Consider the following 24,264-nt stretch of genomic DNA (forward strand, 5'->3'; position numbering starts at 1 on the left):
AAATCGCATACCGGGCCTCTTGAAAATGCAATGCTCTGTGAAGCCACTCGAGCAGTGGCGACCTCTTCAACTGAGAGCAGGGTTGCGAGAGCAATCTGTAACCCCAGCTACCTTATACTATGCTTGGTCGTCAAAGGGGACTGCGCATGCTATTTCTGGACGGGCAGACCGTTGGTCCGTACAACTCATTGGCCCGCAAGACCGTCTGCCGTGTGCCGAATCCGAGTCCAAAATACCTGATTTGACCGGGGACAGTGGTGTCCCGCGGGAAGAGCCGCCACGGTTTGCCACTCCGAGGAAGGCCGACAAAGACTAAAAGAAGAGCGCCTTCTGCAAGGGCCGAGGAGGACGCGTCCTGGTGGTCTGGTGTTGCATCGTGGACCAAGGCCATGCGAGAGATCCCTTCTCCCTGCGCCAAGTCAGCCGTTCGCTACCAAGAGTCGACCACCGAACGGCAGTGGCACTTGGTGTCCTTCCTAGAGCCCGCGAGTCGGCGGCGGAAGATCGGCGCTACGGAATGGTGTGAACGGGACTTTGCATGCCGGCTGTCTTTCTGTGATTGTTTCGGCCTGATTTCGAGGTGTAAGTATGGGTGGTGAAGAGGTGTAGCCTGTCTTTCCGAAATTGCTTTTTTAAGGCACTGACGAGAGAACGATTGGCGTCCATTGGCCGAATACAGCTTGTTCTACTGAGTCTGCCCGTTCACTCTGGTACTGTTGGCGCAACCGACGACTCATGATAGTAGAAGCAGACTAGAGACATCGTCACCGTAAGTGATCGCCCGTCATCTCAACAGGGCATTCGATTCTTGGCCCAATGAGCCATTCTAGTTGGGCGTTCAGGGTCAACGCTACGTATTTGATGCCCCGGAATATGGTACTGCACTTCCGTTTCTCTCACTCACCCCGCGATTGGGGCTGACAGGTCTCACTTTCTGGCCAGGGCATCCCGATGTGAGGCAACCCTGACTTGAAGATCATCAACCAGGGACGGGCCAGGGTTCCTCTCCGTCCTATTTGGAACTCTGAAAGCACTTTAAGTCGCAAAGAATGGGTGCGTTTTCCTGGCCTTTCATTGGTGATGATGCCGTTCTCTGCCCCGTTTCAGGCGACATGGGACGTCGAGTTTCAAGTTGTGTCGTGCCCACGAACGGGACGGGCTGGATCCGAACACAACTGCGGCACGAGGTTAAAGCTAGACCTTGCTCCGCAAGCTCAGTAGAGTAGTAGTAGCCAAGATAAATGCAAAAGTGTGGGTTAACGTGACCCGGGGTATTTGGAATGCGAGTCTCGCTATCGGGCTTGACATGCCTGGCGCATTGTCTTGCTTGGATATCAGCGGGTTTCGCATGCCATGGATGGCACTGGACGTACGACGCGCTGTTGCAGATGCGATTTACCGGGAGCTGTGAATCTGAGAAGCTTCTAGAGTCGATGACAAGTAGCATAGTCGGGAGACATGTCAGGCCAACTTGATCAACTGTGTATCGGTGCGCATGAGAACGGGGGATATGGTGCCGTGGGGTCGGCAGAAGACGCGGCTCTGCTGCCAATATTCCGTCCTACGTCACGCCCATTAAAGTGCTTCTATATGCTGCTGCTTTGGGTTACCAAGCATTGGTGTAAGAGCCAAATGGGGCCGGCGCAAGTTGCAGTGCAGAGTGTCCGTACCGTAGGCTTGGTAATCCCAAATGAGCCCCTGCAACGTCAACTCGATCCGCGTCTACTCGAGCGCCAGCCGCGTTCCGTGAATGCTGTACAGAAACTAACACCGGTAGCGATCGACATCAGCGGCAGAGAGATGCGGTTAAAAAGCATCCAGCTTTTCTCCAGCCAGCCCTGCCACATCCGTCAGGCAGTGGAAAGGCCAAGAAGGGGCCAGGATACCGTTCCTGAACCGTCCCACTGAAATGGGTCGTTGGCGGGGTTTCTCTCTGCAACAGCCATTTAGCGCACCTGGGACCTGGACAAGACCAAGGCGCCATCAAGAGCACCACGGGTGGGGGAATGGAGAACGTAGCAATCTATTCGAGGCGTCGGAAACCTGGGACGGATTGGGAAGAGTAGCGGTGCCAGGGAAGCCGGTAGATGAAGTCATTCTGATGAGGCGTGCATGGGCAACGTCTATGCAAGGTACAACGGCGCTGGCCCTGACATGTAGTTCGCAGAAAGGGCCGGTAGGTATCTGACGGCACCAACGGAAGAAATTGCACTTTGAAAGCGGCGGAATGCGATTCGACATTGTTGGTTCACTTGGTTGACAATGGCTGCAGGACTGTTTTTGTGGATGCGCGCGCCAAATTGAGGAAGCCTGAACCGACGCGTCGGCGCGTAAGCTGGTCCTCCATTCCTTGCTGATCAATTGGCTAAGACGCATTCTGGCCTGGCCTAGACTTTTGAATCCTCGCAAGCGTATTTTGCTAGCGTGAAGACCAGTGTATCCTCACTCCGCAGGCTTTGAACCTCTAACGGTAGGGCAAGATCGCCATGTCGTTCAGACAAAAAGCCGATTAGGTTTTGAGCCGTCTCGACGGTGGAGGCCATTGTAAGAAGGGTTGGAATGCGCATAAGGAGTCGAATGTGTGCCATTACCCATATTGGCCTGTCGATGTCCGCATGACCAGTGTCAACAGACGATATCAAAAAGATTCGCGATGCCAGCTTGGCGTGGATCGCACTGGATCCACGAGACCCTTGTAATAAACGTCGGGATATTTGCCATGCAATTGCTTGCTAGCACCTTTTGGTGGGATATGCTGCGTCATCCGCAGCGTTCCAGGCCGCCCGAAAGCCGCATGGCAACCGATGAGATCTGTGACAACGTCGTAGTCTGCGCAAGACTTATAAGCCTACCGCCTGGCCGTAGAAGTGCAGCTCTTCCGATGACACCAATCGCGACAACAACAGGCCGTACAGGTAGACGCCGCAATCTCACGTTATACCGGAGAGGTCTAAGGTACGGATAGGCCGTGTTGTCTCGGCCTGGTGGCCGGGGAAAGATTCCGTGTGACAGGGCTCGACCGTAGGTTGGGTTGAGGCCGAAGTGGCGTCCAGGCCGTTGAACTTATTAGGCTGGAACTCAATGGGTCCCAAAGAGATAATTACCGTCCGGGCCCGCCGCGTACAGGGGTCCTAACCAAGAGGCATTTGTTCAAGTGAGCTGTCCCTGATTGAGAAAAAGGAAGAACTCTGCTAGAGTGTGGCCGATAGATGGGGGGCACAGGATACCCCTTCTTCCTGCATTGCTCGGGATCACAAGGGAGCGAAGGAGTCTTTGCGTTAATCGATAAGGTGCCGCCATGAGTTTCCATCTCTTGACCAGTCCCCTGCGTCGCACTGCCATCCGGGGGAGCTCATCCAACTCTGCCAGAGACGGGATAAGCTGTTCAAGAGCGAGGTCAGTTCATGCAAAAGCAAGTGTCAAAAGCTCTTTGCTCTTGTCATTGGTTGTAAACTGATGTTTCGCATGGGGGCGTGCAAAGCTCAATCTGGCTTGAGGAGGGGTGTTTGCGAAAATCCAAAAAAGGTCTGTGTTTGAGTGGAGGTTTTGCCATGTGCGCGCCCAGGGAGACAGTGGCAAAGGCTGAGCAACCGCGGGGAGGATGCCCTCAGGGGATGGGGTCCAGGGTATGACAGTATTGACGGCAAGCGGCCCAACCGCTAGCCAGGCTTCTCGCTGTGCGATGTCGACTGCTGCGGCAGATTGGCTTGTTGATGGTTGAACAGCTCCAGCCCTTCTTGCGGTAAGCTGTAGAGAAGGACAAGACTATTGGAAAGCTGACAGCTATACGCTAAACGAGGGCGTCTCGGACGATAGCTGAGAAAGAAGGTGGATTCTAGTTTGTCGTCGAAGGGTAAAAGTCATGCTCGCTGACTGGTAGCTGTCTTGTATCCCCATCGCTAGCTGCTCTAGCGCCCTTGGATGAAATCCAGTGCCGTCGTCATAGGCACTACGCACCGAGTCTTGTGCTGCTATAGCTGGCCTGTCGCGACCCTTCACTGTCGTCCAGAGATTCGAGCTAGGTATGGTGCTTCGGCTCAGAGCCGGTGGCTGCCTCCAGCATGAGGCTTAGGGAGCAGAAGGGCGAGACACGCAGCTGCAAGCTGCGACTGGCACTCGAGCTGCTTGTCCCTGGGCCCTGAAATGACTATGCCGCACAAAGAATGCGACCAAAGGGATCCATCGGACGTTGACAACTGGACGTCCAACGTACCGAGAGCTGGCTCTCTGTGGTTCCGTTGAGTGGAAGGAGGACTGTATGGTGTAGAATCGGCTCTCGTGACATTTCCCGACTGCTATCTCCATGGCAGACTTTTGGGGGGTGATTTAAGCTTTCCATCTGAGGGTTGCTGCTGCTGGGCCACCACGCCCGCTGTGGTTTCGCGCAATGCCCGGTCCGTACGTAAGACGGTTTTAGTCTCTGTGCTCGTGGGCGACGGCTTCGATGTCTTCGGACTGGTCTGTCAGTCAACTGTCACCGGGTGCCTCCCGAACTTGCTGTTGCTGCGTTACCAGACGGAGCGATCTCTGACGGTGGCTGCTGTTCTAGCTGTGATGGTGTAAGTGTACTGCCAAGTGACGGTTGTCGGAGACTTGGTGCGCCAAAGGCTGTAACAAATGTAGACGAAGGTTGAAGAAGAAACATTCTCCTATGGATGGCATCCATGAACTTGAAGCACGGTTGATGGTCAGTAGCAGTGTCTCGCATAGCCTGGCAGCAGAGCATGCGAAAGGCAGGCGGCGCGGCACACAAGGTGACAGACACGGCGCACGAGGGCCTTTGCCCACATACTCCCGTGGCGAGACGCATGCCACCATCCATAGCCATCTGCAAGTTGACACCCTCGTTGGAGGGCAGGACACCCACCCGTAACCCTAGCGCAATTTACCCACCCACGCCCAGTGGGCAGACTGGACAGACGGGTACAGACCGGGGTGTCGGCGACCCTCGTCGGCGAGTCCCACCAGTCAAGCCCTCTCCAACCGTCTCCCCCTCGATTCGTCTGGTCTGGTGGGATTTGGGCCATGGGAGTCCATCCCGGGCGTTGGAGTGTGGTCATAGTGTGTATGTGTGTGTGTGTGTGTGTGTGTGCCGCAGCGCTCCGTAATGTAAAGTGAGTAAAGTAGGTGGTAGTGAGTACGGGGTACCCAGGCACCTTGGGCAGATGCTTGGTTGGGCGAACGAGCCTTTTCTACCCTCGTCCGTCCGCGCCGCTTTCTCTCGAGTCGCTTCCCTCACCTCCTCTCAACCCTCCAGGTCACTCGCAGCAAGTCCGCCGCACGCCGCACTTCAGCGCAATCTTTGCACTTGGTCGCGCATTCGAAAAGCTCAAGTTTGGAGTCTTGGACGACAGTCATTGATCGAGGAACGACGAGAAGTTGTGCATCTGCCAACCTCACATCCGACCCCTGCGACCCCGCCGAGTACCGTGTAGCCCGAGTTGAGTCGCGGGTCACCCTGTTTCGGAGGCCGAGAAAGAGAGAAGGATACAGCCGTCTTCCGAGTCCGAATAAGAAAGCAGAGGAGAGACAATCCCACGAAGTACTGCGCCAGCCCGATATCCAGTGGAAACGATTTTTCTTTTCTTCTTTTTGCTCCGTGTGAAGTAAGAAAATAAAAAAAAAAACGAAGCGGAAAACTCGGAAGGACATTGTCGAAACTGATCGCGTGGTAAAAGCGTATTGGAGAGACACACACAAACGGGCAGGCGAGAGAAAGATCGAAAAGTCGCACGGACAGAGCAGAAAGGAGCTGTGTAAGAAAAGAGAAAGGAAAGGCAAGGAAAGGAAACCTACGCCAAACACCGAGGCCGACGACGTCGAACAAGAAGACCTTGGGGAGGATAAAGAACATTCTCAAGAAGGAACCAACGACTTTTACCCGTCGATCTTTCCGCCTGCCGCACCATTTCTCAGCCCGTCGCTTTCCTTTCCAGAGAAAGCCCAACGGTCCACGGCAAGCACCACCACCACCACCACTCCGTGCCTTCCAAACCGCACCTCCCCCACGACTCAAGTAAGGAACGCAATCCGAAGGGAAAGTGCGACCCAGTCATCATCGCCCCTCCTTCCTTCCCGTTCGCACTGGCATCAGCCTGGTCCCGGTAACCTACCAGTCCCAATCAATCAATTCCCTCCCCCTCTCTCCTTCCCTCTGTCGAAGGGAAGAAAAAAAAAGGGAAAAAAAAAAAAAAGAAAACAAGCCATCAGTGGAAGGAACAACACTCTCAACTCAAACCCAACTAGCAACACCTCTCCTCCTTCATCTCTTGGAGAGAATCCCGCCCGGTATACACACACGAACCACAACAGCAACAGCAACTGGAATTGCAACGCTCATACTTGCACCACTTACTTTGCACCTTCAACAGACATCGACATTTGGGTCTCGTCTTGTCGCAGTGTCGCTTATAGTTGCACACTGATCCACGCAATCCACGCCCACCCCCTACGAAGACCCCCTGGTTTGCGCCCAATCACGCCTTGCCTTCCTTACTTTGCCTTGCCTTGCCTGGCGGAAGGAGCATTTCCCACCCAATTATCCCTATCTTCCCTCTCTCGACCTGACCTGACCTGACCTGCCTGCACCTGCCTAACATCAGTCAGTAGTCAGTCAGTCACTCAGTACCTAACCACCACTTCATACTTTCCCGTGTGGTGCAACAGGGCCCCCCGTCACCACTCCCACTTCAACTTCCTTTTCGCAACAGCATCGCACTTAATTCTTGCCAGAATCTGCAGCTGTCCTCTCCTCCCCAAAGTGAGGGAGCGTCACACAAGATGAAGGTTCGTCATCCTCCACACTCCTGCCTCCTGGTATCTGCTGTTGTGCAATCCTCTCTCTCTCTTTCTCTCTCTGCTTCTTGCATCGCATTTCCATCCATCTTCTTCCCCCTCTTCCCACCCCTATCAATAGTTTCTCTCCCTCTTTCCAGAAACCCAGTCGTGTGCGCGCGCATGTCACCACCACCACCAATACCAAACACCAAACACCACTCTTGTGTTCTTGCGATTCCTTCTCACAACTTCACATCCTCCCCAAAAAGAAACCGGTGCACAATCTTGCCTGCGCTCTGTTTCTACCTCTCTGTATCTCTGCCCTCAGCCCTTTTGCGACATTTTGCGCCCCCTTTCTCCCACTTTCCGCCGTATATGAACAACCCCGCATGCGCCCATGCTCATACCCACGATGAATCGCGAATCAATGTCCAGAAATCGGTTTTCCGATCACTTACTGACAGTCCCTCACCTTATGCAGGCCCTCCGTCGGTCCATCAAGGGCGAAAAGGATAATGCCAAAGTCAACATTGCCCCCAAGTCTGCTGTTGCTATTGTCCCCCCAAAGAAGGTATGTGCTGATAGATGCCTCAATCCCCATGCTGCCCCATGCGCCTTGGCCTCCACCACGCGCGTATGCGTATGGTGGGGGGAAAGCTGACAACTACGCAATCGCATTTACTCCGTATGCTGACCGCTGGAATCCACCTACCAGGTTATCCGAGCCCTATACGATTATGAAGCCCAGTCCAACCAAGAGCTGAGCTTTTCGCGCGGCGACTTCTTCCACGTCATCGGCAGAGAGAACGACCCCGACTGGTACGAAGCCTGCAACCCAGCACTGCCCGACGCCCGCGGCCTCGTACCTGTAGCCTTTTTCCAAGCATTAGGCCGAACCGAAAGAGATAGTGGCCAGTCTGACGGTGCTATGCCCCGGCCACCAACCATGTCTCCGACAATTTCCAAGAACCCCGATCACGATTCCGGCTATGCCGAGGCTGCGCCGCCTCCCGGCGCAATGCAATCACCACCCGCAACTCAGCCGACGCAGCGTATGTCTAGGTCCGGCAGCAGGTCCGGCGCGATGGTCTATGGTATCGTCATGTACGACTTTGTTGCAGAGCGCGCCGACGAGCTGGAGGCTAAGGCTGGTGAGGCCATCATCGTCATTGCTCAATCAAACCCCGAATGGTTTGTCGCCAAGCCTATCGGCAGATTGGGAGGACCCGGCTTGATACCCGTATCTTTTGTCGAAATACGCGATATGGCGACGGACACCGCTGTCGGAGACGCCTCCGGGGCAATCAAGAAGGCCGGCATCCCCAAGGTCGAAGAATGGAAGAAGATGGCGGCCGACTACAAGAACAGCAGCATCACACTGGGCAAGTTCGACAACGGTGCACCGCAACAGGGCTCCATCGAGCAAGGAATGGAACGCATGAGTCTTCAACAGGGCGGGCGCACCAGTTCACAGAACGGTGCCAACTATGTACGTTTCTCCTCGTTCTATCATGGAAACCTTGAGGCTAACGCATGCCACACAGCAGCAGCAGCAGCAGCAACAAGCTAGCTACCAGCAATCACGCAACTCTCAGCAAGCTGCTCAACCCAGTCCCTACGCCAAACCAGCGTCGCAGCTTTACGCTCCCATCTCAGCCCGTATTCCGAGGTATTGTTTTGCGGAAGACAAGTACTGGTTCGTCATTGAAGCAGTGCTGGAGGATGGCCGTCACTGGGAACTGTCCAGATACTACGAGGACTTTTACGACTTCCAGATTGCCTTGCTCACCGAGTTCCCGGCCGAGGCAGGAAACACCGGCACGCAAAAGCGTACACTCCCCTACATGCCTGGTCCAGTAAACTATGTGACAGATCAAATCACGGAAGGCCGGCTACACAACCTAGATGCCTACGTTAAGAACCTCCTCGCGCAGCCTGCCTACATTGCAAGGTGTACCCTCGTCAAGCAATTCTTCGCCCCCAGAGAAGGCGACTACGAGATGGACCCCAATGCGCCGAGCGACGAATACCGACTATCGGGCGGCTCGCAGCCTTCATCGAACGAATCACCAGCAGATGCGGCTTCACGACAATCCTCCAAGAATAACTTGAATGGCAATGGTTACGGTGCTCAGCAACGAGCGATGGGCCAGCCCGGAATGAACCGGCAGCCGTCATCTCTGTCGCAGTCACAGCCTTCTCCTGCCATCGGCCAGGGTCAAGTTCAAGCCATGAAGATCAAGCTCTACTTCAACGGCGATCTCATCGCGATCCGGGTTGCGACAGACATTTCCTTCCAGCAGCTGTACGACAAGATTGTGGACAGGCTCAAGATCCCAGTAGGCGAGGAAGTCCAGCTCTTCTACAAGGACGAACCCACCGGCGACAAGCCCAACCTCATGAGCGACAACGACTTGGACTACGCCTTGCAAAGGAACGAGAAGCTCCTCCTCTACGTCGAGCAGGTCTAAGGCTCGACAAGGTGCTACTCAGCTCGGACTTTTTCCTAGATGGTTTTCACGACTACTTGAGAGACAAAAGCATACCCCCCACCCGCCATTGCATTCTCACTTCATGATTCCCAGCGCACGCGACGCGTTGCTATCTACTGTCTTATTACACAGGCGATGGCTGATTTTTCACTTCTATATTGTTTTCTCTTAGTAGCTGGACTCGATATACGACCATGATGCGCCAGTGGATCGACTCTCCTTCGCGCAAGCGGCTACGCTCCCTTTTCTTTCTCTTAAACTTCTTTGGCCCTCGAAAGGGTCCCCACTTACGATTTTCTTTTTGATGGTTATTGACGTTGATGATGGGGAAAAAGAAGTATTGATACAGCCCTCGAGGGTTTATATCTGTCCAAGAGTTTCTCAAACAGACGCAAGACGGATTTGTTTCCACCACGAGAACCACGGAGAGAGGACATTGGCGGGCGTTCATTGGTTAGACGGCTGACTTGAGCTGTCACAATTCTTTTTATTTTAGCACGAGACCCTTTCTCAACTGGCATTCCCCTCGGTGGCCTGGTCCTCAGAACTCGGGCGAAGTGCACGGGAAGGAAGACCGGTTCTGGGGGTTCTGATGATGAGCGAACGAACGTGAGGACGAATGAGGATGAGGTTCGGACAGATGGGCAAGGGACGGGCCCTATACCCGTGTTTTAGCCAGAGATGAATCAAGACGAGCCTGTTCAATGAGTCCTACCTAATCTTGATACGCGTGAGGGAGGATGTGAACCATGTGCACGAGCCACAGACGTGTATCCAAACAACCTGCTGTCCGCGCCTCGCCCCACTGATGAATATTTATCAGAACCTACCCGTCTCCAGCATATTCCAACCTCTCATTCGCTCCCTCGATACCCTCTATAATGAATAGCAATACCTCATGCCATCACCAAGGCCCGTAGTGTAGCGGAGAAGGTCATCTCTGTTTCTGAGTTGCGCCGCACCTACGGATCACGGGCTCGAGTCCCGTTTCTTGTTGTAAAAAAAACATCCTTGCTTCATTTCGCATGACGGCAGAGGTCGGTATGGGCCTGGAAGGATCTTTTCGTGGGCCCCTCTTGTAGGGGGCTGGGCTTCTCGTCTTTTTGCGTGTTGTGATTAGGTGATTGGGACAGGACGAGTCCCAAGATACAGGTAGATGGCAGGTAATGTTAGCTAGACTAGCTGCATGGTACCTTATGTCGAAGAGTAAATGGCGTTCATAAGATTCATCATTAAGGTACCTTGTGCAAGAATAGGTTACAAAAAGTAGCAACTCCCTCAGGCCCCCGGCACTCATACACCTATATACACAACTACACACGCGCAACGTGACTGTGCTTTTTCCTCCCTTGATACCTGCATTCCCATATCCGACAGCAAAAAGCCTTTTTTCGTTTTGTGAAAGTGGTGACTGGTCCATCGCCTTCTAATAATCCTTCTGATATACGTCGGCAAACCCGAAATATGGATTACCAACTACTGGAATATCCCTCGCTGGGGAGGTTTCCGTTTTCCGTTTGATAATCACTCTGCTCCCTTTCGCTAAACCCTTACCATACCTTCAATACCCTTCCCAGTCTTCTGCAATCGAATCTCCCTAGACAACAACGTGCGTAGACATATGCTCGACAGCCTCCTTAATCGTCCTAAGCATACGCTGGTTCACACAGAACGGGCACCGCAGCGGCCTCTCGTTGGCCGAGACCGGGTCGTCGTTCTTGATGGGCGTCAGGTTCAGCTCCGGCGTAGACGGCATGAACCGGTTCGACGCAGACACGACCCTCTGCACGGCGGGCGTCGCAAGTGCCGCCGCAGCGGTCCCCTGCGCGCGCTCCCGCTGCTCGCGCTCCTCTCTCGCCGCGGCCGCCGTCGCCTCGGCCTCGGCCTCCTCCTGCTGCAGCTGGCGCAGCGCGTTCTGCAGGACAATGTCCGGGTCCTCGTCGCCGTACATGGGCGTGTCGCTTCCCGGCGGGGGTGGTGGCGGCGGCGGGCCGACGAGGCTTGTGTCGGCGCTGTGCGGGTCGGGGGTATGTTGGACGGCCGAGGTCGGGGACATGGGATTCGTCGTCGCGGTTCCGCCGGCGCTCAGGCGGCGGAGGACCTCGTCGCGGACGAGGGCGCAGACTTGGAGGCTCGCTTCGACGCCGAGGGCGCGGAGGATGGCTTCGCGGATGGCGGCGGGGGAGGTTTCGGCGGAGAGGGCCATGAGGCGAGGCACGCAGTCGGCGAGGTAGGCGATGTCTTCGGCCGGGTTGATGCCGCCGTCGCCGTGGCGGCGCTGGCGGCGTATGAGCAGGCCGTAGCGTTTCTTGAAGCGGTGGATCCAGCCGGGGGAGAACTCGGGGGGCGTCTCGTCCTTGTAGCGCGGGAGGGCGGTGAAGATTGCTTTGGCCTTCTCGCCGAGCTCCTCGTTGGTCGGGTGGCGGCCGGTGGCCTGGACCTGCTGGTACCATCGCAGGACGAGCTTCTCGACGTCGGGCCAATTGCCGAAGCGCAGGCGACTGCCGCTCAGCTGGGGGTTGTCGCCATCGAGGCGGGAGTATTTGGGACTCAGGGAGTGGGAGACGGTGGACTGGGAAATGTGCTGGCCATACTGGGCGTAGAACCAGTCGATGCAGGCCTTGTGGCTGGGGCGGATTGTCTGGGCATTGGCCCAGCGGCGGAGGGCGCGTCGTTGGTCGAGGGTGAGGGAGTGACGCTCCTTGGGTGTGCCGCCGACGGGGCTGCCGGTGACGTCCGGATCCGGGCCGCCGGGGAGGACGTCGGGTTGTTGTGAGGGGTGGTGGAGTTCGTGGGCGGCGTCGTGGTGTACGTCTTGGGTGTGGTCGTGGTCCGACATGGTGGATGAAGGAACTTCTCTCTTTTCCGTTTTGGTGACTATCCTCCCGATGCTCGACGCGCGCGTCCACCACCACCGAAAACCGCGATTTGCGACGAACGGGGGTTTCGCTCGGTGGACAAAAGCCCGTGTATTGAGGTAATGTGAATATGTGCAAGACGCGGGGGGAGGGTGTTTAATCGGATGAAGGGGGGGCCGAGGGGGCCGCCAGTGGTGGTCTGGGTGTCGTGGTGTGGTTTGGGAGAATCGTTGTATCCGTGTACGAAGTGGTTGAAGGGGGGGGAGTTTTGGTTAAGGAAGAGGAGGGAGCAAGCTGGGAGAGGGAAAATGTGGGAAAGCGCAAGTGTTTAGCTGCAAGCGAAGCGAGGGCCGTACGAATTAGGATTGTAGCACGGCTTATTCAGCCAGCACATGCGGTTCGAGGGAGATCCGCCAAGGTTGCATGTCACTTGTTTATGCATCCAATGAGCTAAGGTAGCTACTCCTGGTACCACCAATTACCCTCTGCTACCCATACCTTACAAAGTACCTATCTTTGGCCCGGACATTTCGTTTGGGGTGGCTGGCCCAAGCTTCTCTGCGTGGGTTGCATCAACTCGCAGCTGTCATTTACGGATAAGTTTCATATCCGTTTTGCAATTGGATCACTCTGTTGAATCCGACATGGCATTCGGCGTAATGCCAGTAAACGAAGTTGATGATCCGACGTGAATCAATTCCAATGTACTTCAGTCACCACAGAAATGGCCAGTTGTTCCGTCAAGCAAGCAAGCCATTCAATGCTGGCTGATATTCCCACAAGTCTATTTACCTTGGACAAGAAAATACGCTACCTACTTTTCCTTCAATGCTGACAGCTTCTCCCTCATATTCATGCCACATGCTGAGGGTGTCACCGTCGCACTTCATTAATGCAAGTTCCGATCCCAACTCCCAATGCCGAGCCAACCAAAGGGCCAAAAATCAGACCCCTCCTCCCTCCCTAAAGAGTAAAACAAAAAACAACAACTGTCATCCCCCTTCCCCCGCCGCAACGCATAGACCTCGTCGCTTTCACACAGACATCTTCATGGCAATCGTCTTATGCGGCTCATACCCCTTGACCACAAAGTCCTCAACCTTCCACCCGTCAATGCTGCACCCCGGCTCCCTGTTGCTGATCTCCAGCAGCGGGAAGTCTCTTGGCTCCCGCTCCAGCTGCACCTTGAGCGCGTCCACGTGGTCCGCGTAGACGTGCGCGTCGCCCATGACGTGCGTGAGGCTTCCCGGTACCAGGTCGCACGCCCGCGCAATCATGTGCGTCAGGAGCGCGTAGCTGGCAATGTTGAAGGGCACGCCGAGTCCCATGTCGCAAGACCGCTGGTACAACTGGCAATGGAGGTGGCCCTTTGGCTTCTCCTCGTTTGCGGGCGTGGCGCCGCGGGCTCGCGGGTACGAGACGTAAAACTGCGCAAACATGTGGCACGGCGGGAGCGCCATCTTCTTCAGATCCGCTGGGTTCCAGGCGCTAAGGAGGATGCGGCGGTCGTAGGGGTTCGTCTTGAGCTTGTGGATGACCTCGGCCAGTTGGTCAACGCCCTGGCCCGTGTAATCCGTCTTGGAGTCGACGTACTCGGCGCCAAAGTGGCGCCATTGAAAGCCGTACACGGGGCCGAGGTCGCCGACTTCGCGGTGGGAGAGGCCGACGCTGTCCAGGAACTCGCGCGATCCGTTTCCGTCCCAGATCTTGACGCCGGCTTCGCTCAGGGCGAGCGATGATGTGTTGCCCTCGACGAACCACAGGAGTTCGGCAATGACTGCGCGGAGGAAGACACGCTTGGTTGTGAGGAGGGGCAGGAGGGGCTCGCCGTTCTTGTTGAGGGAGAACTTAAGAGGAGTCGGGGCGAAGATTGAGTAGGTGCCGGTGCCAGTTCTGTCAACTGTGTCAGCTCATGGTGCTCGTTACTTTTGGTTGCTTTCCTTCTACTTACCTGTCCGGACGGTGCTCGCCCTCCTCGAGGATCTCGCGAACGAGATCGAGGTACTGGTATTCCTCGTGGCGCTTGGCAGAGGAAGCGCCATTCTGCTTCGTAGGGTTCTCGGGAACAGACATGTTTGTGGATTCGACAGCTGCTGGTGCCATTGTTGCGTCCAAGATGTTGGAAAAGCAAGTTTCTGTGGTTTCTCTAGAGTGAGATGTCTCCTCGAAATGGAATGCCCCGCGGAAGACGCGTCTTGACGCGTCTGATTAAAGTGCATTTCTGCTGACTAAGGGAGCTCGCAACTGATAAGATAAGCCCTGCCGGGGAGCAAGGGTCTTGCCGGCTGCAGCATCTCTATGCGCCGGAGCTTGTTCCATCTCTGCTGAACTTTGGGCGAATGGGAGCAGCCAATCCGACGAGTCTGAGCTGAGAAGTCGTTTCAACATCATCTCGGTAGACTCAGCCGTCGGATCTTTCCTATTCGCCCCTGACGTTCATGTGTGATGGGAATTCGGGATTTTGTCATGTCCATTTGCTTGAGACTTACTCGGTGACGATGTGTTCTCCCCTCCCCCCTCACAGGTCACTGCCTGGCGTGACGGGTTTACAAGATACACGGACAGATGAGCTCTGTCGACTTATAACGTTCACCTATATTGGCAAAGACTTCGATACTTCGAGTTGTCTCTGAAGAGAGCTGAGCTTTCTTCTTAACTGACGTAGACGCTCTGTATACGGGACCTCGGTGTCCAGGGCCTCGAAACCTCTACTCGGTCATTTACCGCCTCTCCGTTTCCTTTGGCATATCTTTCAATTAAGCAGTCTGCTCAAGTTGCACTTTCACGGAGATGCGTCTGTATTCTACAAAACCTCAGGGCCGACGATGAACATCACCATCACCGTACCGCCGGGAACCGTCAACCATGGCGACCCAAGACTCATTTGTACGCCTCCCATCTGGACCGACTTTGTCATCTTTTACGCAACAAACTACTTCGTCCACGCCCTCACCCTCCCCAGCCGTCCCGGCGAATCCATCCTCGAGACCTGCTTCACCGTCCTGACGGCCCTCTTTCTACCCAGCACCGGCTCCCTGCGCGCCGCCCGCTGGCTCCTCTCCCACGCCGGCACGGTTAGGCGCGACGAGCTCAGTCGGGCTATCAGGGCCGGGGCGCTATGCATGGTCGTCGACGAGACGGAGAGGTCCAAGGTCTCGTGGATAGAAACGTCCTTGAGGCGGATGAACTTTGAGAGGGCGCGAAGCTGGTAAGTGTTGAACAGAATCCGCTTTAGAATATTGAGGCATTTCAAATCAATACGCATTTTCTTGTGACTAACTTTGTTCATGCTGAAAGGTACGATATCCCCACCCCCCAATGGTATCGCTCTCGCTTTCGCGGCGCTGGTCGGTGGGTGCACTCTTCCCGGACCATCCACGGGACCTGCGTCCTGCCCAAGGGCTTCATCTTGGTCGAGGTGCCCGTAGGCACGCCCCTGATGCCGCCTCCCGGCTCGGGGGCCGCCCACCTCGACCGCTCCAACATCCAGCTGGGCAGCACGTACAACATCCCCAAGGCGTTGTTCGCCCTGGGCCAAGCCGCGTGGGGCGTGACGACCGTCTACCGCACGCAGGGCGACCAGCTCCAGCGGTATGGCTATGCCGCCTTCGGCGTGACTGTGGCGCCGTATGCGTTCATGTCTCTCGTCAATCTCATTGCGCTCCTTGTCACGCCAGAGTACAACTGTATCTACCTCGTCCATACCCCCGACCTCGACAAGGCGAAGAGGTTGGGGGGCAGGTTCTCCGGCATGGTTGCCAGCGTCGACCTCGACAGCATCAAGGAGCCGTTGCGGACCTTTTGGCCCTCTCAAGCGGCTCATGCGTCGTACTTTGCCGTCACGACGGTACTTCTCCTAATGCCGGCCATCCTCGTCGCGGGCGTGACTGGGTTCAGCCCCGGGCACAGCACTATCTACCAGCAAGTTTGGATTCTCAGTTGGCTCATCTTTGGCATCGTCATGGGTCCGGTCATCAGGATGCTCACTGTGTTTCCCTCTGAGATTCACGGCGTTTACAAGATTCGTGCGAACGACGCGATAGCGTATGCTCTTGATAGGGCGACGTTCATGCAGCGGGCGATAGACTGGCTGGTTGCAAAGTATTTCCGCATCATTGAGACGTCGTTCTATCTCTATGTCATCATTGGAGCAGCGATTTGCTTTACTCCTGCGATAGGGGGCATGGTTGTCGTTGGGCAGATGTTGCAGGAGTTCGGTGTGTGTAGACGGCTAGATACGACTGGACAAGGAGGTTTTTAGAGTACGTTCAGATGGAGATAGTCCTTATTGATACGAATACAATAGTTCCAGGCCTTGAGGCTTACATTCCAACTGGTTGTCGAGTTCGCCGACCCACAGTGGTCTTTTTATCAGCGTCGCCCACCATCAGATTTGGCAATGAAAACGAAAAAAATCAAAAACATACATCACCAGGTATTCGCTGATCGTCACCGACTCAACTACTAATCTGGCCCTCATCGGCTTGTCTATGGGAGAGCGGACGGGATCCCGAATTTTCCGATGGGTGTGGTCGTATGTGCTTGTTCTGGAACGGAAAGTCCATCATATTGGTTGTGGGTTTGCTCCTCGTGCGTCTATTATTCGTAACACTGACGCAAACAACTACGCCACCGACGACTCCCGCACTTGTTGAAGTTTCTCGAGGTTTGCAGCATGAGCCTCCATACCCTTTGGGTCATTGGGCTAGGAGCTGGGATACGATACGATACGTTCAAACAGGGTAAGCATATACTCTCTATTGGATAGTACCTACATGAAGAGAGGTATGCAATTGATTGCGATAAGAAAATATTTCATGATAAAAAGGAGATTGATATTGTTCTATGACGTGACAACTGCCTCCCCTAACATTTACATAGTTACTAAGGACATACTTTTATAATCGATTCCAGTCTTCAATATCTCCCAATCTAGCTATGCTGACCGTCTAGAGCGAGCCCTTTACACAAGTACGCCCGCCACGTCAAACGCTAAAACTGGCTTGTGTCGTCAAAGTGAGGAATCTTTAAGCCGTCTAATACACTGCGATCTTGTATGAAGAAAACCTCGGGATAGAGCTGAAATCTAGTCCCTCACAACGACTAGATTGTGCCACCATGTGAATATCATTTTTTCTTAAACGTGCCCAGGAAGCACAAATCAGCTGTTACCTTCTTTATTGTCTTGCAGGCAGCTCAAATCCTATTTTATTCATAACATGGTGCGTCTGTTCAAGGGTAAACGTACAACGATGAGAAGAAGAGATCAGTCGTGCTGGCAGGCTCCCACGTATGCGTAAACTACCAGCTTTCATATGACTGTATTACTCAAGAAGCAGCGTGAGCAGGTTCAATACGTCTAGTTTTGAGTACTCCCAGAGAACCGATGAATATTATTGTGCTTGGTTTAGGTTGAGGTTTCGCTGCGGTCACATCGACTTCCAAAGGCAGTCGTGGATATTCAGGATCTTCCCCATCTCCCAGCCTACTATCTTGCAGCCAAGTGCCTCGCTTATCGATTTGAAGACACTCCGGGCCGAGTAAAGAATTGTCTTACGATGCTACATGAATTCCACCTTACTTTCTAGGCCCACTGTACACCCATGCTTCCGACAACTTCCTCACCCCATTGAAAGTAAGCGTGGTTATCAGGAAGACTTTTGATAGCCATACCCTCATGTCAGTCTTCATAGTTATATCACTGTAGCTCAAAGCAACTCTGGGCTAGCAACTGAATGATCACCAGACAGCTGGAGCCTCCACAACCTCTGTTCGGCACAGATAAATACCGTGTCATCTGGCCCGCGACAGAAGCTCATGACACCACCTGCCAGAGAGGCCATGTTAGCATCCTTAGGAGCACACAAAATGAAATCTCAGATTCAGAGCGGTCAAACTTGCCTGGAACTAGAATTGCGCCAAGTAATGAACCGCCATTACTCCAAATCTCAATGCCGTCGCTACAGGCCGCCCACACATTACCATCCTCGCACATGAGGTGCATGGGAGCACCTCTCCTAGCCAGGGCGAACAGCCGCCTATTCGCCAGGAAGACGGAACCACTTCGATTCACAATGTCAAAAGCGTAGATACTCCGCGGTCTAAAATACCTTAGTCAGAGCTGAAGGGGAATAAGACGAGGAAACAAGGAAACAAAGAACTCACTCAGTCAAGTCAAGACTCCCATCAACACGCACACCACCAGCATCCGCAACATACACCGTCTCAAACTCCTCGTCAATCGCAATCCCCGTCGGCCGCTTGAACCCATCCGCCATGGCCCTCACCTCGCCCGTCTTCGGCTCGCACCGATACACCTGCGGCGGCAGCTGAGGACGCGCCCTAAAGTCCTGCTCGTGCCCGCAGCACGGGTCCGTGAACCAGATGCCGTTGTCCAGCGGCGAGACGGCCGCGCTGTGCGGGGAGTTGAAGTCGTGGCCGTAGTAGCCGGACGCCACGCGCTGCGGGTGCCTGCCCGCCTGCATCGTGAGCACGCCGCCCGTCTGCGAGGCCATGTTTCCTTGGGAACACCACACGGCGACGTCTTCTCCGACTAAGCAGCCGCCCGCCGGCATGGGCATGGTTGGAGGCGGGCGCATCTTGGCCCATTTTACGGCGAGCATGTCGTTGGTCTTGCTGGGCTCGACGTTGACCTTTGACATGAGGATCGTGGGGGGCCGCGTAGGGTCAGTTGCTGCGAGTGGGGCGGAGGTCGTCCATAGCTCTTTTCGGGAGGGGATGTATACGCATCCGCGGTGGAAAAAGGCGTTGGCTGAGGCGTCTAGGGAGGATAGGAGGAGGGCATGAGTTGGCCTTGGGCCGATTATGGACGTAAGAGCGGGGTCGTATTGGATGATTGAGATGCCCGCCTGCAAAATATCTCTTTAGCAACTCAGGAAAGATTCTAACGGAACATGAGGTTCTCACCTTATTTGAGCTGGGACGTGATGCTGGCGTCGGACTGAGACGATCGCCTATCTACTCGGCAGTGAGCATGTAGATCTGAGTAGATCGTTGACTCTCATTACGAGCCGTAAAGGATATTCTTACCTCGAGTGGAGTCGCAACAGACTTGATATTCTTCTCTTCAATGGTTGTCATGATGAAGATGCTCTGTTTGCACACATATTCTCTTGGATGTTGTTTCTGGTGAGTTGGTTATCATTGACACTACTTGGCTGAGCTAAATTACTAACCCCTACGGCCCCGATTGAACCGGGAAGCACGTTTGCAGCAAACACCTGAAAATCCCTACAATTTGCCTTCCCTCTCTTAGTAATAGTATTCCGTTACTTTCAGCTGAGACATAAACCGCAAAAGGTTCGGATCAGTCTCCGCGTCTACTGATGAATCGGCCTGCCATGAGCTCCGGCACGGGACATTGCCGTGACTGGGGCCGAAACGGGCTCGGACGATGTGGGTAGAGTTTACTGGCGCCGTGTCGGGCTTACACAGCATGCTCCGCCATCCCGGCGCCAACATCGGGTTTATGACCATACGACTTACTAAGTCCGGTGATCGACTCGCAGCGAGCTTCGGCATAAAGCACGGCGTGATGATATAAAAGCAATTGTAGAGTCTGTTGGGAGGTTTCTGGCGCCAAGCATTTTGTATTTCAGTACAGTTACCATGGCTATCATTCTTGTCACTGGCGCAAACAGAGGAATCGGGTTTGGTATTGTTCAGGCGATCGCCGGTCGACTTAGCAACTTCACCATCCTCGTCGGATGTCGCACACATGAGTCTGGCGAAAAAGCGATTCGCAAATGGAGAGACATTGGTATCAAAGAAGCCTTAGACGTACTCCCATTCGACATTGAGGATGACGGAAGCATTATCGCCGCTGCAACCATCGTTGAAGAGAAGTATGGTAAACTAGATGGTGAATTACTACCTATCTTCTCACTGCGAATCCGGGCAGCTAATGATGGTAGTCCTGATCAATAACGCCGCCAGAGTCACCGTCTCAGAATCACTTAACCTCCCCGATGTCCGGTCCGCGACCAACTCTGTGCTTGCAAACTGTGTCACTTCGAATCTCATCGTCACTCAAGCATTCCTCCCGCTTCTTCGCAAATCCGAATATCCTCGCGTCATCATGACCTCGAGTGCTCGAGGCAGCATGACAAGAACAGCAAATGGGGAGGTAAGCACATATCACTTTCCGCACTTTTCGGTAACAGACTTGTCTCACACAACACACAGCTTCCGCCAGCAGCCTCCATCAACTATTGCATGGCAAAAGCTGCGTTGAACATGCTGACCCTGCAATTCCACCTGGCCGAAGAACGAAGGTCGTCCGATGACAAAGTCGTCTTCTGGGCAACTAGCCCCGGGCATTGCAAGACAGCTTTCAACGGGTTTCGCGGCACCAAAGAACCGGTGGATGGAGCTGAAGTCTTTGTACGATTATTAGAGTCAGAAAAGGGCGTCATTGCCTCGGGAACGTTTTGGGAGTTTGAAGACGACGAGTTCAGATTGGTCCCCTGGTAATCCCTCCTATCAATTGGATCATCCGTCTTGCGTCCAGACCAATTGTTGCTGGATAAAGATCGTGAAAAATTGCGTACTGATATCGACTTCCGAGTCACCCTCGCGGTACATGTCGTCGTCGCGTTTTTGCTGGTCAGAAAATGTCTTCATTCCCATCAACCAAACCCTCTATGAATACACTAGGTCGCAAACAGACCATTGACTTCGCCCGGAATATCGCCCGTCTAGTGTTTCGCCTTCTCGTCCTTGTCCGCGCTGTCCAAGAACTTCCTGTTACGTCTCCTCGTCAGCAAATGGGGAAGGGATTCCTGTCCGACCAGGGGGAAATGACGCACTTGATGAAGTCGGCCTCGTCGGAGCTAGATGCGTTGATGGGGGGAGTGGCAGTAGCCTTGGGCTTGCTGCCGCTGAGGCCGTAGGAAGCGCCGCCGAAGAGGGTCGCGAGGACGCCCATGGCCAGCTGCGCGGAAAGAGAGGTTAGCCTTGGGATGATGCTCGGGGGCCGGGTTCGGGAGTTGCAGGGAGCAGCGGAGGCAGAGAGGCGCGCTCGGGATAGCGACATACGTAGTGGGAGCCAATCTGGCGGCCGGCGATAGTGTACATCTGAACCATTTTGTCGGTATTAGGGGGTTTGCGAGCCTTCGGGGGTGAATTGGTTCGATGGGGTGGAGGCAATTGGAGATGGATGAGATTCGTCGTGGATGTCGATACTCGGAGCTCGAAATTCGTTCGGAAGCTGGAGAATCTAATGCCTGGATTGTCAGGCCCTCAGTTTCGGCTCTGAGCCTCTGGCCAGTATCGGGAGAGCGGGGATTTCCAGCCACCAACATGTACCTCCGTATCGCTGCTGCGCCACAGACGGATAAGTTTATGCAAGTGCACTCGGTGGCTGAAGCTCCCGATGCACCTTTCTTAACCAAGCAGCAGCCGACGTCACAACCGACATCAGAAGATTCATGCCGCGGGCGTTTCCGGCGCGCGCTGGCGCAGGGCGACTACATTACCCTTTAGGCTCCCCTCCCCCAGCACTGCCGCCATCCATGCACACATAAAGCTGCCAGCCTCCGAAAAGCGAACCTGGGTGGTAATAGCTCAGATTCAGACGAAGTAATCCGTACATCAACACCAAAAGCACACAACATGTGGGGAAGAAGCCAGGACAAGACACCGGAACAACCGAAAGAGTCGCCAAAGGAAGATGGCGCCAAGACGTTCGACCCCAACAAGCTGCCGGCACGTGAGAAGCTGCCAGCGGCGCTGCAAAAAATAGTTGACAAGTCAGACAGAGAGGATAACTTCTTCGACGAGCTGGTGGACGGGTAGTGAGTGCCGACCGTTGCGACTGAACTAGAGTGCTGAGTTGACTTGCGACAGTGCGCCCGAGTCCACCGAATCCAACGTCCGTTATGCCGCCTACGTGACACGAATCCGCACCATCATGATGTCCGCCCATCGATACGTCGCCTACACCTCTGATATTGGCGAATCCTTCCGGCCCGTCGCGCATCCCGGTCTCGTCCGCACCGCCTACGGAATCTCGTGGCTCTACATCCTCGGCGATGTCAGTTACGAAGGCTACAAGGCGTACTGGGCTAACCAGCGCGTCCTCAACCCGCACCTCCAGCTTACGGCACGGCAAGCAAAGATCACGGGACTGCCGGATGCCGTGTCAGATGCGACGCACCCCAGCGAAGTGGTTCCGGGTGGCAAGGTCGCGCCGCTGGACGATTACAGGACAGTCATGATCCAGCGAGGTATCTTCCAGAGCATTGCCAGCATGGGTCTTCCGGCTTTCACCATCCACAGCGTCGTGAGGTACTCTGGCCGAGCTCTCAAGAACGCAAAGAACCCGAAGATAAGGACCTGGGGCCCCATTGGTCTCGGCCTCGCTGTCGTACCCTTCTTGCCTAGCCTTTTCGACGAGCCGGTCGAGAACGCCGTGGAGTGGATCTTTCACAAGGGCTTTGAGTCGTACGGTGGTAAGGAGTTCGTTGGCAACGCACCAGCCACCGGTCGTGAAGACCTATTGGCGAAGAGACCAAAGGAAAAGGAACTGTAGGCGTGGCGTTTAAGGATGATTTGGATCACAACTCAATCGGATTTGGCTCGGCGCATTAAGGAAATCTCCAATTCACAGAACATGGCATGAAGGGAAGCGATTGGCACGGCCCTTGATTTGGCGGCGTGTGGTGTGTAATTGAGGGTATATACGGAAAATGCCACTATGAACATATTCATCAAGTCATCATCATTCGCTAAACCTCCATGAGATCAGGCGGCGGCCCAACACCGCGGAGCAGTACTACAGTGTTGCCGCTGACAAGCGAAGCTCCAACCTTTTCGTTAAACTCTAGAAGCCGTCCTCCCTCCACGTGAAACACCCGTAGTTTGTCTTGCTCATTCGATGATCGGTTGTTGAGGTTCTCCACCTGTAACCGTTTCGCGGCTTCGTCCAGCACCCTACCCACCACCCAGTCCTTGGAGAAGAAAAACTCTCCCTTGGGGAACTTTGCTTTTGCGGTTGCGACTTCTGCTTCGACGTATAGGTAGACTCTCTTCTCTTGCGCGAGCTTATCGTCGCCCTTTGCCGTCTTCTTAAGATTGTTCACAGCGATCAGGCGCGCAGATGCGGATGTGGGTTTCGGTTTCGGGAGGGCCCTGCCAGCTTGTTCCTTCTTTGCAGATCCCCAAGCCTTTAACTTGTCGAATGCGCTCTTCGTCCTCGCCGCAACGTCGATCTGCGACCCCGGCCGCGCGCCTAGCGGAACGAGGTTCTTGCAGTCGTGGTCCTCCTTCAGGCGGTGCTTGAGGCAGTAGTCGCGATTGCAGCCCGGGCAGTGGACGCCAGTCACTAGCGAGGTGCCGATGGTGGTCTTGCAGGTCGGTGATGCGCAGGGCTTCTGGGTGACGGTATCGCGCAGTTGGCGGCCTTGGCCGTAGGAGGGTTTCGCAAGCTCCGCCTTTCGCCGGCGTTCGGCCCAGGCGCCGGCGTTGGCGCACTTGTGTGTAGTTTCGGACCGGTGGTCGAGGCAAAATGTGTGTTTGCAGCTTTGGCAGAAGAAGGGGAGGAAGTCGAGCTGGTTACAGTATTCGTATTCGCAGTGTTTGCCGACGAGGGTCTCGTCGAAGCCGTCTTTGGATTCGTCCATCTTGACGTAGCTCGTCTCTTCGGGGGTGGATGAGGATGCCATTGCGATGACGTTTTTGGCTTCTTTGTCTATTTATCTATAATATTGAACAGTCTTCGGAGATTTATTGAGCTTGCGTAGACCTCAAGGTGGGCGCAGTGGGTGGCACGAGGCTGAGAGTGGCAGTAACGGAGATGGCGATGTCGGGTTGATGAGAAATAGCGGCGGAAGGGTCTGGAAGGCGCCAGTTGGCGGGTTTCGCTCAGTTAAGTTGACTCAATCCACGGGTCGCTGTCAGCGGGGCAACCGCTGGGAGTTGGCGCCAAGTACAGCGTGTGCGTGGCCACTTGCAGCCTGAAAGGGTAAGATCCATAATGGGCCACGGCTCACTAACCAAAGTCGCAATTTTACAATGATGTGAGCTAGTTTGGCATGCTGGATCACAAAGTCAATAAAGCTTCCGCAGTATGCCGAGGGAAGTCAAACGTCTCTGTGGATATTGGTCATCCAAACTGC

At 54.7% G+C, this 24,264-nt stretch overlaps 14 protein-coding genes across 14 annotated transcripts; 8 read left to right on the plus strand and 6 right to left on the minus strand.

The window, feature by feature from the left end:
• Nucleotides 1-2,653: 2,653 nt before the first annotated feature.
• CABS01_09861 (uncharacterized protein) lies at nucleotides 2,654-2,965 on the plus strand (the record flags this gene model as incomplete). Its single annotated transcript, XM_060543217.1, has 1 exon — nucleotides 2,654-2,965. One exon carries the CDS (start codon nucleotides 2,654-2,656, stop codon nucleotides 2,963-2,965), a length of 312 nt encoding a protein of 103 aa, XP_060399915.1.
• Nucleotides 2,966-4,508: 1,543 nt separating this feature from the next.
• On the minus strand, nucleotides 4,509-4,828 carry CABS01_09862 (uncharacterized protein; the record flags this gene model as incomplete). Its single annotated transcript, XM_060543218.1, has 2 exons — nucleotides 4,509-4,649; nucleotides 4,793-4,828. The coding sequence occupies 2 exons, from the start codon at nucleotides 4,826-4,828 to the stop codon at nucleotides 4,509-4,511; spliced, it is 177 nt and encodes a 58-aa protein (XP_060399916.1).
• On the plus strand, nucleotides 4,725-5,361 carry CABS01_09863 (uncharacterized protein; the record flags this gene model as incomplete). The annotated part of the gene is made up of 2 exons (XM_060543219.1): nucleotides 4,725-5,061; nucleotides 5,258-5,361. The coding sequence occupies 2 exons, from the start codon at nucleotides 4,725-4,727 to the stop codon at nucleotides 5,359-5,361; spliced, it is 441 nt and encodes a 146-aa protein (XP_060399917.1).
• A 1,828-nt stretch (nucleotides 5,362-7,189) lies between these two features.
• CABS01_09864 (SH3 domain-containing protein) lies at nucleotides 7,190-9,248 on the plus strand (the record flags this gene model as incomplete). The annotated part of the gene is made up of 3 exons (XM_060543220.1): nucleotides 7,190-7,348; nucleotides 7,493-8,266; nucleotides 8,322-9,248. The coding sequence occupies 3 exons, from the start codon at nucleotides 7,190-7,192 to the stop codon at nucleotides 9,246-9,248; spliced, it is 1,860 nt and encodes a 619-aa protein (XP_060399918.1).
• A 1,618-nt stretch (nucleotides 9,249-10,866) lies between these two features.
• Nucleotides 10,867-12,108, minus strand: CABS01_09865 (centromere binding protein B; the record flags this gene model as incomplete). The annotated part of the gene is made up of 1 exon (XM_060543221.1): nucleotides 10,867-12,108. The coding sequence occupies one exon, from the start codon at nucleotides 12,106-12,108 to the stop codon at nucleotides 10,867-10,869; it is 1,242 nt and encodes a 413-aa protein (XP_060399919.1).
• A 1,053-nt stretch (nucleotides 12,109-13,161) lies between these two features.
• On the minus strand, nucleotides 13,162-14,230 carry CABS01_09866 (thymidylate synthase; the record flags this gene model as incomplete). The annotated part of the gene is made up of 2 exons (XM_060543222.1): nucleotides 13,162-14,020; nucleotides 14,079-14,230. The coding sequence occupies 2 exons, from the start codon at nucleotides 14,228-14,230 to the stop codon at nucleotides 13,162-13,164; spliced, it is 1,011 nt and encodes a 336-aa protein (XP_060399920.1).
• A 722-nt stretch (nucleotides 14,231-14,952) lies between these two features.
• CABS01_09867 (uncharacterized protein) lies at nucleotides 14,953-16,388 on the plus strand (the record flags this gene model as incomplete). Its single annotated transcript, XM_060543223.1, has 2 exons — nucleotides 14,953-15,335; nucleotides 15,425-16,388. 2 exons carry the CDS (start codon nucleotides 14,953-14,955, stop codon nucleotides 16,386-16,388), a joined length of 1,347 nt encoding a protein of 448 aa, XP_060399921.1.
• A 275-nt stretch (nucleotides 16,389-16,663) lies between these two features.
• On the plus strand, nucleotides 16,664-17,123 carry CABS01_09868 (uncharacterized protein; the record flags this gene model as incomplete). Its single annotated transcript, XM_060543224.1, has 2 exons — nucleotides 16,664-16,869; nucleotides 17,081-17,123. The coding sequence occupies 2 exons, from the start codon at nucleotides 16,664-16,666 to the stop codon at nucleotides 17,121-17,123; spliced, it is 249 nt and encodes an 82-aa protein (XP_060399922.1).
• Nucleotides 17,124-17,835: 712 nt separating this feature from the next.
• CABS01_09869 (uncharacterized protein) lies at nucleotides 17,836-19,228 on the minus strand (the record flags this gene model as incomplete). The annotated part of the gene is made up of 5 exons (XM_060543225.1): nucleotides 17,836-17,954; nucleotides 18,059-18,228; nucleotides 18,293-18,996; nucleotides 19,055-19,105; nucleotides 19,178-19,228. The coding sequence occupies 5 exons, from the start codon at nucleotides 19,226-19,228 to the stop codon at nucleotides 17,836-17,838; spliced, it is 1,095 nt and encodes a 364-aa protein (XP_060399923.1).
• Nucleotides 19,229-19,756: 528 nt separating this feature from the next.
• Nucleotides 19,757-20,620, plus strand: CABS01_09870 (uncharacterized protein; the record flags this gene model as incomplete). Its single annotated transcript, XM_060543226.1, has 3 exons — nucleotides 19,757-19,997; nucleotides 20,062-20,273; nucleotides 20,333-20,620. The coding sequence occupies 3 exons, from the start codon at nucleotides 19,757-19,759 to the stop codon at nucleotides 20,618-20,620; spliced, it is 741 nt and encodes a 246-aa protein (XP_060399924.1).
• A 224-nt stretch (nucleotides 20,621-20,844) lies between these two features.
• On the minus strand, nucleotides 20,845-21,232 carry CABS01_09871 (uncharacterized protein; the record flags this gene model as incomplete). Its single annotated transcript, XM_060543227.1, has 3 exons — nucleotides 20,845-20,890; nucleotides 20,956-21,080; nucleotides 21,185-21,232. The coding sequence occupies 3 exons, from the start codon at nucleotides 21,230-21,232 to the stop codon at nucleotides 20,845-20,847; spliced, it is 219 nt and encodes a 72-aa protein (XP_060399925.1).
• A 48-nt stretch (nucleotides 21,233-21,280) lies between these two features.
• CABS01_09872 (uncharacterized protein) lies at nucleotides 21,281-21,631 on the plus strand (the record flags this gene model as incomplete). The annotated part of the gene is made up of 1 exon (XM_060543228.1): nucleotides 21,281-21,631. The coding sequence occupies one exon, from the start codon at nucleotides 21,281-21,283 to the stop codon at nucleotides 21,629-21,631; it is 351 nt and encodes a 116-aa protein (XP_060399926.1).
• Nucleotides 21,632-21,760: 129 nt separating this feature from the next.
• Nucleotides 21,761-22,679, plus strand: CABS01_09873 (uncharacterized protein; the record flags this gene model as incomplete). The annotated part of the gene is made up of 2 exons (XM_060543229.1): nucleotides 21,761-21,942; nucleotides 21,995-22,679. The coding sequence occupies 2 exons, from the start codon at nucleotides 21,761-21,763 to the stop codon at nucleotides 22,677-22,679; spliced, it is 867 nt and encodes a 288-aa protein (XP_060399927.1).
• Nucleotides 22,680-22,875: 196 nt separating this feature from the next.
• Nucleotides 22,876-23,811, minus strand: CABS01_09874 (AN1-like Zinc finger; the record flags this gene model as incomplete). Its single annotated transcript, XM_060543230.1, has 1 exon — nucleotides 22,876-23,811. One exon carries the CDS (start codon nucleotides 23,809-23,811, stop codon nucleotides 22,876-22,878), a length of 936 nt encoding a protein of 311 aa, XP_060399928.1.
• Nucleotides 23,812-24,264: the final 453 nt, after the last annotated feature.

This window comes from Colletotrichum abscissum (genome assembly GCF_030869225.1).
Source record: "Colletotrichum abscissum strain IMI 504890 chromosome Unknown Scaffold_24.1, whole genome shotgun sequence".
Classification (NCBI taxonomy): domain Eukaryota; kingdom Fungi; phylum Ascomycota; class Sordariomycetes; order Glomerellales; family Glomerellaceae; genus Colletotrichum; species Colletotrichum abscissum.